General features: G+C 32.3%; 1 protein-coding gene and 1 long non-coding RNA gene across 2 annotated transcripts in view; one reads left to right on the top strand and one right to left on the bottom strand.

The window, feature by feature from the left end:
* Window positions 1-6,334, bottom strand: part of LOC129917729 (protein patched) — a 33,327-nt gene extending 26,993 nt beyond the window's left edge. Inside the window, exon 1 of the mRNA XM_055997810.1 lies at window positions 5,549-6,334. Within this exon, the coding sequence (XP_055853785.1) occupies window positions 5,549-5,686 (138 nt within the window). The 5' untranslated portion in view covers window positions 5,687-6,334. The remainder of the gene's footprint in view (window positions 1-5,548) is intronic.
* On the top strand, window positions 3,985-5,501 carry LOC129917756 (uncharacterized). The gene is made up of 2 exons (XR_008772855.1): window positions 3,985-4,782; window positions 5,139-5,501. It is a non-coding gene; the product is annotated as an uncharacterized LOC129917756 (long non-coding RNA).
* Window positions 6,335-12,872: the final 6,538 nt, after the last annotated feature.

Genomic DNA, 12,872 nt, shown 5'->3' with positions numbered 1-12,872 from the left:
ATAATTTTAAAAGTATATAATTTTTTTACCACACCCATGGAATCGAACTTCGTATCTGCTTGGTGGTAGTCCACCACTCTACCAACTCGGCCATCCTAGTATATTCATTAATGAAATCAAAAACTTAATCAGTTCAAATAGCAAATAAATGTCCGAGCTAAATTATTCAATGTCAAAACCAAAAAGTGTCCGAGCTAGATTATTTAATATCAAAACCAAAAATCGAATACAAAACTTAGTAATTTCTGTAAAGCTTCTATAAATTCATTAAACAGGCTTATAAGAAAAACAAGCTTTCTTCGTTTAAGTTTCTTCAATATTATTAAAACAACTTATTAGAAGTTGTTAAACAAGTCCGAACTTCTATAAGCACTTAAATTCTGAAGCAAGCTCAATACAAGCTGTATAAAAAGTAGAACCTGCGAGATTTCAATTTATAGAAGCTGTTGTGCTAGTTGGGTTACTACTTGATTTTTAATTCTACCCTCGACATTTATAAATACTTGCACCCATGAAATTATAGTTGTGTGATTTAGCCTGTTTAACTCTTTATAAACCAAGCCATAATGTTGGCAAACAACATAATTTTGACACATCATAACTGATTTTGTATTGACGTTGAAAATGTCTGTCATAATCGTTTTCTCTTTCAAAAATCGATAACTGTGCTAACTAAAGTTGAAAAAAAAAAAACAAATTTGCTCCCAATTTTGACGCAATAAGCAAATTTCCTAGTGGCAGGTTTTGAGCCGTGTGTGAATTGCGTTAAAATTTTCACCCACTTTATTCACCACGCAAGTGCCAAAATTTAACCAAAGTTAAAAATTTTAACGCAATTCACACACGGTCTTACTTTGTCAATAATGTAATATTCATGAAATTTTGACTTTATTTGTAAATACACGAATAAGTGAGTGGCCATGTATCACATGCGTTAAAAGTTTTCACCTTGGTTAAATATTGAGGCTGGCGTGGAGAATACAATGGGTTAAAATGTATTCTGCTGTAGAAAAGGATAAAATTTTAAACAAGGTGAAAATTTTAACCCAAATTTTACCGCAATTCACACAGCCATAAGTTGCATGAACCGAAAGGTGAATAGTGTGGTGAATAATTTTATGAGCGCTTTTAAGTAATAAGCGCTTCAAAAATACTGGCCTAAAACAGTATCGCATTTGAACTTTAGGCATGAGTTACATTCGACAATTTTTGAAATGACGATTTTTTGTTGTGAGAAGAAAAAGGAAAAGTTAAATCCTGCATTATGCATGTAAACATGACAACTTCAATACAAATATTAAAAGTTCCAATATCAACAATGTACAACTCCCACACGTTCTAGTTAAAAATGTTAAAGAGTTGCCAACAAAATCAAGCTACCATTTTACCACTCATTTCTTGTTTATTTGATTAATTTTCTGGTTTTGTGTTTATATTCATTCATTGTGACAGCTTAATGAATGAATTCCTTATGTCCAAGTCAAAAAATAAAAAACTATCGCAAACATTTTCTAATAAATCTCCATGCCACCCACATGCCAGAAAAATTTTAAACAGATAAGTTCTTTCCAACAAGATGGATTTCCCTTCGCGCGTCGCACTTTGAGTGATCTATTTGAAAACAACAGTCGCGATCGCCCCACAGAAGAGAAAGATTTAAAAAAAAAAAAAATAAATAGTAATTTCCCTCTCAGATCGTGTCGTCGGTCGGCCGTGTAATACATTTCTTTTGAAGACCCCCATTTCTTATTGAATTGTACATTATGAATGCGTAAGTTTATACGCTCAAGAGATCGTGAAAATCGCGCGCGCCACCACTACTACCCACCACCAAACAAAAAGCAACACAGTACACCAGAGCCAGAGAGAAAATAACAACAACGAGAAGTTATGGTGCCCCAATCACTCTATCTCATTCTTTCTTCTCTTGGAATGACAATTTGCTCCATGGGTGGTCGCCATCATCGTCGTTGCCGCCGTCGATGTTGCCTTCGCCGCCACCGCGTCGTTATCTTGTTTTCGTCTTTTTTTTTTTCTTCTCTCAATTGATGTTGTTGTTGCTGTCAGTGGTGTGTGGTGAAGATCCCCCCACGTTTACTTCTCGACTCTACCAATTTTTAAGTTTTCAATTTCGGTGTGCCAAAAGCGAGGGCATTTTCGTTTGATATGGACATTGGACATCTATCATTCCGGTTTTGTATTTTTTGTTATTATTTTTTCTCCTTGTTGTTGTTGTTAGATATTTGGGGTCGTATGGCGAGGTCTGGGTATATTATATTCACCTCTCTGGCGATCTTGGTCGTCATTACACCTAAACACACCTCACAACTTCAACTTACTCTAGGAGGTAACTCGTTTGTTGTCTTGTTGTTTTTGTTTGTATTTAACTTTTGTAAAAAAAAAAAATGGTGAGTGAACTGTGGTGGTGGTGGGTATAGGGTATTGTAGGTAGGTATCTTATCGCGGAATTTAATGACTCAATTTAAAATATAAAGACATTCAATATAGAAACATTATAAATAAACATGGTGCGGGATGAAATTGATGGTGATGACGATAACGATGAAGATGATCATGATCATGAAGAAAAAAAAAAAAGAAAAAAGAAGGTGAACATGCGGTGCATAAGAAGTGTGTCCAGACCACAAATTTTTAGTTTTGAATTTCATAGCACGTGAAAGGTTTTATTATTTTTTATGTTTTTTTGTAATCAATATCTACTTTGGGGTTTTTGGTTTGAACTTGACATTTTTTAAGGTGTTTTTTGCATAAGTTGATATTTGAGATTTTTTTTTTTGTTTGTGGTACCAACCTATATATTAAATCTTCTTCTTTGGTCATAACAAGTTGTCCTGGTTGGGTTTGGATGTTTATTGCCCGATAAAATGTGATCTTGGTAAGATAAAAAAAAAAAACAAAGATCTTATGCCAAGTATTTTTCTGCTTTCCAAACACTTTGAAAGCTTTTTTTGACATTTATGTAATCTATTCATTCTTTTCTTTGATATAATTTATCGTAGAACTTCTACCAAATTGTCGTGAAACGAGTTAATGAGCCAATCACAGCAGTAAAAGTCATGGCAAATCATTTTCAAAAACTATACAATAGGTATTACGACAGACGAAGTGGCAACAAAAAATTTGAAAGTTTTAGTCTGCCGAAAAGAGTTTAAACACTTTCAACTTTTGGGAGAGAAGAGTTGCTACCATACCAGTTGATAACAGTTTAACCTTAGATTAAATCAACTTTATGTGAGGCATAATTTAATGTCCTAAAACCTAAATTATCGTGAATCTAAAGTTTGACGCCTTAGCCTGTTTTTACTATAGAGCACAAATGAGATGATTTCGAAAATTAGGTCAGTTCAAATTTCAAATTTAATTTTTTTTTCTATGCGATTTTATCTCATCTGGGCTCAAGTAAAAACAGGGTATAAAAGTGTTTATATTTTTACATCTCAAACACTTCTATTTTACCTAAAACGGTTTTTCTGAACTTATTCAGAACTTATTTACCTAATTCTTATTTTATTTTTAAACATCTTTTCATTTTTTTTGTACATTCTCAGGTTTGTTCATTTACTACTTCTCTATTTCTAGTGATGCCAAATTAGTTTTTTTGCATCAGAAAGTAAAGTAGTCATTCTTGTACACTCTTGCTAAAAAATGATAAATACAGCGTAAAAAAAAAACGTTGAATTTTTGCGCGAAAAAATATCGTATTGAACATTACCAATTTTTGATTAGGTGTATAGAAGTATTGAAGAAAAACTATCTACCAAGTTGGTTGCAAAATATGCTAAAATACTTCAAATAGATACTAGGCAATATACAAAGTCAGAGTTAAAAAAAGAGACATTTAAGCCAGAAACGTTTTAAATGCGTTTTAAAATTCTACAATAAGAAGTTTTGAAAGATCTTTCCTGATATAGGCCAGGAGCAATTTGGAATTTTAAACAAAATTTTGATACTAGGCGATTTTAAAGCTATTTTTTTCAATTGATATTCCATATTTTCAAAGTGTTCTAAAGCATTTATTCCAACTCTGTTTAACTGGAAAAAATAAAGGCAAAATAATTCCCAGTAAATTTTTATTATTGAACTCTGTGCTAGATTTTTACTGACTGAACTTGAAGTCTCAAGCCGCCAAGAACTTTTGATCGACTAAACCGTTTCTTAAGGAATTTTTCTCATCAAGCTATTTAAAAATTATTTTTGAAATAGTAGGTGAAAATATGAAGTACTTTTGAAGTCAAGATATTTTTGTCCATCAAAGAAGTAGGTGCTTAGTGAAACCCAATGGAAAGTTTTACGAAAAATAGATTTGAAATATAAATTGGGCCGGTTCAGAGTTTGACATCTAAATAATCAGAGACGCAAAACTTGACTAGATATTTAGTCCCTAACTATTCTGAACCGGTAAATTCTAATCGATATTTTGCTAGAAATCGTTTGCCTTCAAAAGGATATTTTCCAAAGGATTTCCTCAGCCATATTAATATATTTCCTTGAAAATGAATTTCCGACAGTTGTGTTTAATGAACCATTCCATGGCAGATATTTGGGTATACAAGGGAACATAAGACATTAATAGAGAAATAGAGTGATAGAAAATAAGAAGAGTTACTGTTAACTGGGGTTATCATGAATAAACATTTTTTGTTTTGAGAGTTCCTCCTATCCAAATTTAGAAATGACGATGCAAATTTCCTTCTAAATTCATTGGTTTAAGATCAAATTGCGAAGACAGTTAAATATTTTCAGGAAAAGGAATTGAACATGGTAAGATAAATTGAAGGATTTTTTTTAATAGCAGCTGAAATGAAAGTACATTACTACGTCAGAAACAATACAATAAAGAATAAATTTAATTATATTCCAATCTAGGCTCGACAAAAAATATAAAAGAACCTTTGTTAAAAGCTTTTAAAGAAATTACTTATAGAAAATAAGTCATTTGTTGTGAATTGCAATTTCGTTCTATTGAGTTTCCTTCAGACTTTAATGTATCTAAAATCGACATGATAAAAATGAGATTTAAATGGTTGTTTTTACCGGCTGCTAAATATGTACTTTCAAGGCTTAACAACTTTAACTAGAAATTTTAATATTTTTTAATGGGATTATGGACTTATCAGTTAGATGCTGTTGGACTCTTCTAAGATCAAAATGTTAACAGATCATTACGACAACTTATGAGTTCAAAATCTACAAGACCTTTGTAAATGTATTAATGCTATCTTCTCCTTAAACGACAAGACGGCAACACTTGTATATAACATCTCTTGAAGTCTCCATTTCTCTTCTTATTTTTCGGAAGAAACTTCAAACAACTCAACACTGATTAAGTTTCAAGACTACTCTCAGCTATCATCAATCAACTGAATTCTCTGTCTGGGTCTGTGCGATAAAGCCAAAAAAAAAAATTGTTCACCTTAACACTTTCAAAATAAGAAGACAAATAAAAAAAAAATAAACCAGACAAAAACAGAAGAAAAAAACCAAATATACGCTGTGAAATGAAGATATCAATAAAAGAAGATCTTACCTTATCTATTTGATCGAGTGCAACATGTGCATCCACCCAGCTCGTCCTTATATAAAGATCCGAGAATAATTTCTCGTCGACAACGTCTCCATGTGTGTCGGGAACTCTGGGCAAAGTATCCATTGTGGGCACAACCATTTTTTCTCTCTCTTTCTCTTTAAAATTTAATTTATGTATTTAAATTCTCTTTTTTTTTAATTTTGTATTATTTTTTTGCCCCGTGCAAGATGTGTGTAGACACTATCTTCTTTTTTTTCTTCTTTTTTGTTTTGCTTAAAAAATATTATTAACTTAAATATTTTTTTTGTTATGGTTTAATATTCACTGTTTTCATTGTGCACTAATTTTAAATTTATCTTTATTACAAGAATAAAATTGAATAAATTTTTTTAAATTTAAATTTAAAAAAAAATTACATTTTATTCTTCGAAATTGAAATTTTTCATCTTTCACATTTTGTATTAATTGCTTCACTCACGTTTATTTTACTTTTCTTTATTTTGTATTTTTTTTTTTTTTTTTAATTTTTTTAAGTATTGTTGTGTGCTGCTTACTTTATGTGATAGATCGAAATAAACCGCGTCATTTTATTTAAAATCGATTTCAATTATATTTTAACAAATTTTTGTATCTTTTACGAAAATAAGAAAAATAAAAGCATTATATCTTTGAGATACTTTTATGGGAACAGAGAAGTAACCGAATCACGGAGCAAACAACGATAACGGTGTTACTCAAGCAAGGATCAACGACAATCTGGTCGTAGTCGTTGCGGCGGCTGTGATCTAGAGAGTTGAAGATACATTTTTAAAATTCACACAGATACTATACTATCTATAGGAGTTTATGAGAGAATTTGGATGTGTTAGTGCACATATACATTTGTATTTATTAACGGCCATTTTGATTTGTTTATGTATTGAAGTAAGATTGAGTGATTGTGTTGGTTAACATTTCAATTAATGCTCCAGGGTTCACCGAAATGTGTGATGGAGCAGGCAGCGCGCATGTTGCAGAGGCTCGCCTCGATTTCTGGTAGTTGGTAGCGCTAAAGAAGCATATACACAGAGTGAATTGAAATTGAAATGTCTTCTTGTCTATTTCAGGGGGAGATTTTGAGTGTAGCTGTGTGTATGGATTTTGTTTTTATATTACGTGCAGCATACAAGGGAAAAAAAAACGAGAGAATTAAATCGAGATAAAGAGCGCGAAAATTTAAATTCTACAGTTGTGACCAAAAATAAATACATCTTTTTTTTTTTTATTTTATATTTATGCGTCGGTAATATTTTTTGGTATTATTAACTAACTAACCATACACATAATTTAAACTTAGGTTTAACATCAATAAGTTACACAGGCTATATCTAGGTAGGTACACAGCGCATTGTTAAAGAATTGATGTCTTTCAAGTGACCTTGAATTATTTACGAATAGGTAAGATAAATTCTAGTTCTTTTTAGCAAACACAACATACCTATAAAATATCTTGGGCTTGGGTTAAGGGTTAAGGCGGAGGTTTTTTGTTTTTATTTGGTTTACCAATGTTTTTCCTTGCGTTTGAAATATGGTGACAAGACAAACAACTTAAAAGAGAAAAGAAAATAATGTATTGGCGACGCATTTTTTATTGAAAAAAATAATTTTATTAATTAATAATTAATTTTTCGGGTAGGCCAATAATTCGAAAATATGTTTGATTTGGGTGAATTTTGCGACTTGTAGAGAAAATAATGAACCATCATTTTCATTATGTTTCAATATGTTAAGGATCAGATAACAAGTATTATATTTATTTAATTCGTTAAATACTAACGTTACGTTACATCTTAATATTAAATTTATATACTAAAAAAACATTTAAAAAACATTAAATACAATATAACATAATATGTACATTAAAATGGTACATTGAAGAAACTTTGTTTGAAATTCTTACTCTTAAAATTAACATTAAATTAAGAAATTATAAAATAGTATCTGTTGATTTAAGGGACTATTTAAACCATAATTTGTTCTGCTAAATATTGAACATAAGATAATTTGTCTACGTAAATTAGCTTGACTCTAGCTGAAATTTAGACGATCCAGAGCTAATGGAGATGTTGTTGACCCATTTATTAATTTTAAAATAAAACATAACTGTAAATATTGCCTATGGCACGTTAATAACGGAAGATTGATTAACCTTAATCTATTTGCGTACGGGGGTAGTGATGTATATCCTGGAGACCAGGGGAGAAAAAGTAGACAAAAACGCATGAACCTTCTTTGGATGCTCTGAAGGCGGTCTTTGTGAACTGAGTAGTATGGTGTCCATATTAGACAGCCGTATTCTAGAACTGGTCTCACAAAAGACACGTTTAGTAATTTTACGACGTAAAAGGATCCTGGAACTCACGAGCAAATCGTTTAATAAATCCTAAAATTCTATTTGCTTTTTTTACGATAAAATTTTAGTGATCAATGAATGTCAGTTTTTGGTCAAGAGTAATTCAGTTGAGATGTGTCCAACATATAGTCATATGTTATAGAGATCTTTTTGCGTGTAAAACACATTGTTTTACATTTATATAAATTTAATAAAAGACTGTTTTCATTACACCATTCTCTGAATGAATACAGATCACTTTGAAGATCAAAACAATTTTTTGTTGATGTTATTTTCTTAAAAATTTTTACATCGTCAGCATATACCTAAGTATAGATGAGTTTTTCAAAATTGAAGGCAAGTCATTTATACATATATAATATAAATAACAATGGACCGAGGTGGCTGCCTTGGGGAACACCAGAGTTAATAAATAATTGATTAGAAAGTTCATTTCTGAAATTCACACTATAAATTCTATTTCCTAAATAAGATGAAATCCATAATAAAAACGATTCGTTAAAACTTAGAATTCTTAGTAAATACAAGTGTTTTGTGACAAAGCTTATCGAACGCTTTGCTAAAATCAGTGAACACAACATCAACTTGTTTATAATCCTCAAAGGCATCGAGGCAAAACGTGATAAAGTGGAACAAATTAGTAACTGTTGATTTATTTTGAATGAAACCATGTTGATTGTCACAGATTATGGTTAAAAGACAAGACTTCACATATAATGGACTCGAACATTTTTGGGATGACAGAAAGTTTTGCAATAGGACGATAAATTGGTAATTTCATTCTTAGACCCTTTTTTGTGAACTGGCACTAACCTAACCTATCAAAAATAAAAACATAGTAGAGCCTCCGAACGCTACAAATATTTTATCAGAGAACAGCTTCGTCGGTTTTTTAATCAGTATGGAAAATACTTAAAATTAAAAAACAGCACAAAACGATTAAGCATCGTCTGATCAAAAAGTTTGAATGACCTAAAACAAGTTTGTTGCACTATACCTACACAATTGCCTTCAAAATTAAATATCTCCTACCGTGACGACTATTTTGTCGGCCAACTTTGCGCACACTTGCTGGTCAACCCGCCTAAGCCGATAGAAAATCTACGTTTCAAATGGAAGTTGACATAACAAAAAATACCCGTATAAAATTTGAAAAAGTGCCAAAAGAATCAAATGCATTTATAGAATTTATGTCTGCATTTTTTTCCAAAGGGTGAAGTAAGGCTTTACTTTTCCCGCGGACTTTTCATTTATTTCCATTCATTATGTTTGCGATTTTATTTTTACCGAAAAAAAAACGTCATCTCTCTGACAATTTTCATAGCATTCAAAAACCAAAAAATTAATGGATTTGTTCAGTGAAATAAAGGAAAGTGCACTATAACATAATATCAAATCTAAAACTAGAACAATGGTCGACATATCCATCATAACATCCATACACTGTGATGACTCAACTAAAAAAGAAGTTTAAAAAATGTATTCAAACAAAATAACCATGCAAATTAAGCAATTTGGTAAACATAACAAGACGATCGCAAATTTCACACTGACTACCAACTTAACCAATTTCAATCTACCTATTCTCAAATTATTTAAGCAAACAATATCCAAGCCATATAGTTATTTTAGCAGCTACTGTCTTGTTATTGTTTTCATTTGTTCTTCTTTTCCATGGCTCTTCTTAAATTGTATTTCGTTATTCTCGCATCAACCACTATAAAGTGCTCTTGTATTTATTATTATTTTTTTTTTTTTTGAAATCGGGCTCTACAATTGCACAATCTCGAAAAATCCATCGGATTGAAAAATCTCATAATGAAATTTGGTCACGCAAATGCTCTCATATACAAACACAATCAATTTTGTTATTATTATATTCTCTCTCAAATAAACACATTTTTCGGAGAGAATTAGAAAGAGAAAAGTAAAAACAAGAGAGTAATCAACATTTGAACAACAGTAAACTCGCGTTCTATATTCATATACAATTTAAATTTTACAATTGTTCACTAATACAACTCTAAGAACTGCGATCACACTTTTTATTACGATCACTTTGTGTGTTTGTGTGTGTTTATGATTTGAATGGCGAGGTTGAAGTTGGACACACACCAAACCACACAGCGAGCGTTGGGGGACCACACACGTGGCTTCCGCAACGCTACACAACAATGTTTATCGTTTGGGAGTCTTACCGCCCGCAGCCGCCGACGCCATTCCGTTATGCCCGCTACCGTCTAACCAACCAACAAGCGAATAGCCTCAAAATCGTCATCGCCCGCGTGACAGTGACAGAGCCATATAATGTGAAGGATGCAATTGTATTGTGAGCCAACAGATGCAACGGCAGCGGTGCGGTGGCGACGAGCGGGCGACAATGATCAACCATCAGAACCCCACTTCCAGCAAGACCTTCTGGTAAAATGGTTAATGTAGCGATTGATCGTGTACACACATTTATTTGCTGCAATAAAATTCCTCAACACCAATGGACTCAATATACCCCCAGACTCGCCGAATAAATTGTTACCCCCGTGCGTTCATTTCGAATCTTGGACTCTGACTTGAAAGCTTTTCCGTACGAATATAATATTTGAGCTCAATAGCCAGGAGCGTATTTTTAAACCCGCGCGAGTCTAGGGCGCTTACATAAGTGCACGATAAAGCCAGTTTCATCAATGTCAACCAGCTAAGTGCGTCCAATTCTTGAGATGGTCAAAATTTGAAATAAACGTCAAGTAGTACCTAACAAATAATACTTTCCAGTCACAGCAAGCCTTAAACTTGTCTTTATTATCTCTCTTTTGCCATTTTTAATCTTTATACACAAAAAGTGTAACCAAACAAACCTAAAAAAAACGACTATTTTACATTTCTGAGCACTGGATACCAAAGAGGTCACTATTTGACTTTTGAAATAAATATAATTGTAAAAACAAAAATTTTTACTATTAAAAAGTACCTATAATTTTTATTTTTAATTTATTTTAGTTTTAAAATTTAATAAAAAGACAACACCACAAAATTTATTTGACGTTTAATTCTAACCTCGAAGAAAGATTCATCAACGTATGAGCTGTCACATTGATTGACTTTGACAGATTCAGAAATAACCATATTAGGACATAATATGTACATTGCATTTATGTTCTATGACAGTTAAATGAACACCATTCAAAAATCAGGTGTGTTCATTTCGCATTCATTTTACATTAAGAGTCGAATCATAAAGTAGGTTTTTCGACGAATTTTTGGCCTAAAATTTTGGAAATTGGAACAAATCGCTCCCGATGATAGATCCATACAACCTATTTAAAACCGTAGCTTTGCAATTTTTATCTGAAATCGGCGGTAAAGCTAGGGTTCAACCCTGGTTAAAAGTTCATACTTGTTCAAATAGACATGTAACATACTTGAAAAAGATTTCCACCACTGCTAGTCCTTGAAAATCGATAAGTAATAAAGTAAGTTAACTTAAACCAAGGCTAAACCACGTTTATTCAACTGATCCTTTATATTGCAAAGTAATGCTCGTAATGCTTGTTGGACCAAATCTTCACACTGAGGAAAATACTGGAAAAGTCCAATGGATTCCAAATTGAGACTCATAATCCTTTCATAGAATTTCATATGGCAATGGATTTTCGAAACCCGTAACCAAAATCACTTGACGAAATCTTACTTTAATTGGCGCCCAATCAAAGATCTTATAAGTACATCCCTGAAAATAATTCTACTGCCGATGGAGCAATATTTATTACCGCGCCAAGGCTTTCCAGAGTCAAAAAATTGTACTGCGAGCTGTCGGTAAGGAAGATAAAGAAAAAGGCAAGGTAGGTAGGTAGTTTGGTAGATTTAAGTGTGGGTGTGGTAGGCTGAAGAAACGGTGACCAGTCAATCCGAATCTTAATGTCTTAATTTATTTTCATTGTTCGTTCGGTGGAACTTTTATTGTGCATTAGGTAATTGTCTACCTTTACCGCTGGCTTATTCGGGCTACCTACCTGCAATTTGATATCAATTTTGTATTTTTTTTTTCTCATTTTTGGTTTATTATTTTTTTGTTTCAATTTTTTTTTTTGTTTGCTTATATTATTACGCCTTTGGTATGATTTGCAATGTTTTTTTGTGTGTTTCTTTAGGTCTAAAATTTGTTTTTTGGAAAGAAAATCATACACAAAAAAATAAAGGGGGGCTAAAACCAAATCAGAGGGGATCGAAAAAAAGGAGATAAATTTCTGCCATAAACACAGTGTGTCCCAGGAGAAACGACTATATTGCGGGTAGAGGAGAAGAGAAGACAGCGAGTAGTTCACTTTACCTACCACATGAAGCCGCAGCATGGCCACGGGCCGGGCAGACCACCAAAGAAGACTTTGATATACGCTGTCTACTTTGTCTCTCGTTTTTGTTGTTGTTGTTTTTGTGTTTTCTTTTGTTGTTGTTGTTATTGTTGTTTACTTCATTTGACTTGGAGATGTGCGCACTGTTGTTGTTTTTTTTTTTCTGTTGTTTTTCTCTTTTGATAGAGATGAGTAGCATTTTCACTTCTTTGCTTTTTTTTTATAGTAAACGGTGATGTGTGTTCAACGGGTTTTTTTTCTCGTCGTTTTTTTTTTGCTCTGTGTTTATCCAATAGATTTGCAAGAGGTTTGTTTGCTTATGTTTAAGTTTACTCTTTTTTGATGCTTGTTAGATCACTATTCTGGTCTTTGTGGAGTGTTTGTTTATCGAATATGTTGTTTGAATAGGTTTTTGGATTAGATTATGACTGGAAGGAAATGTAGATACGTTTGGTTTGATTAAGATAAGGAAAGAAACGAATTATTGCATAAGTTGAAAATTGGCAAGACATTAAAAGAATGGAAAGATTGACAGGATTTTCGGCTTATAAGCAAGATTACAGAGTTCGTTCTTTAAAACTCTGCA

Source organism: Episyrphus balteatus, chromosome 4, assembly GCF_945859705.1.
Source record: "Episyrphus balteatus chromosome 4, idEpiBalt1.1, whole genome shotgun sequence".
NCBI lineage: Eukaryota > Metazoa > Arthropoda > Insecta > Diptera > Syrphidae > Episyrphus > Episyrphus balteatus.
Note: the sequence above shows the minus strand (reverse complement) of the source record. Positions and strands in the feature narration are given on the sequence as shown.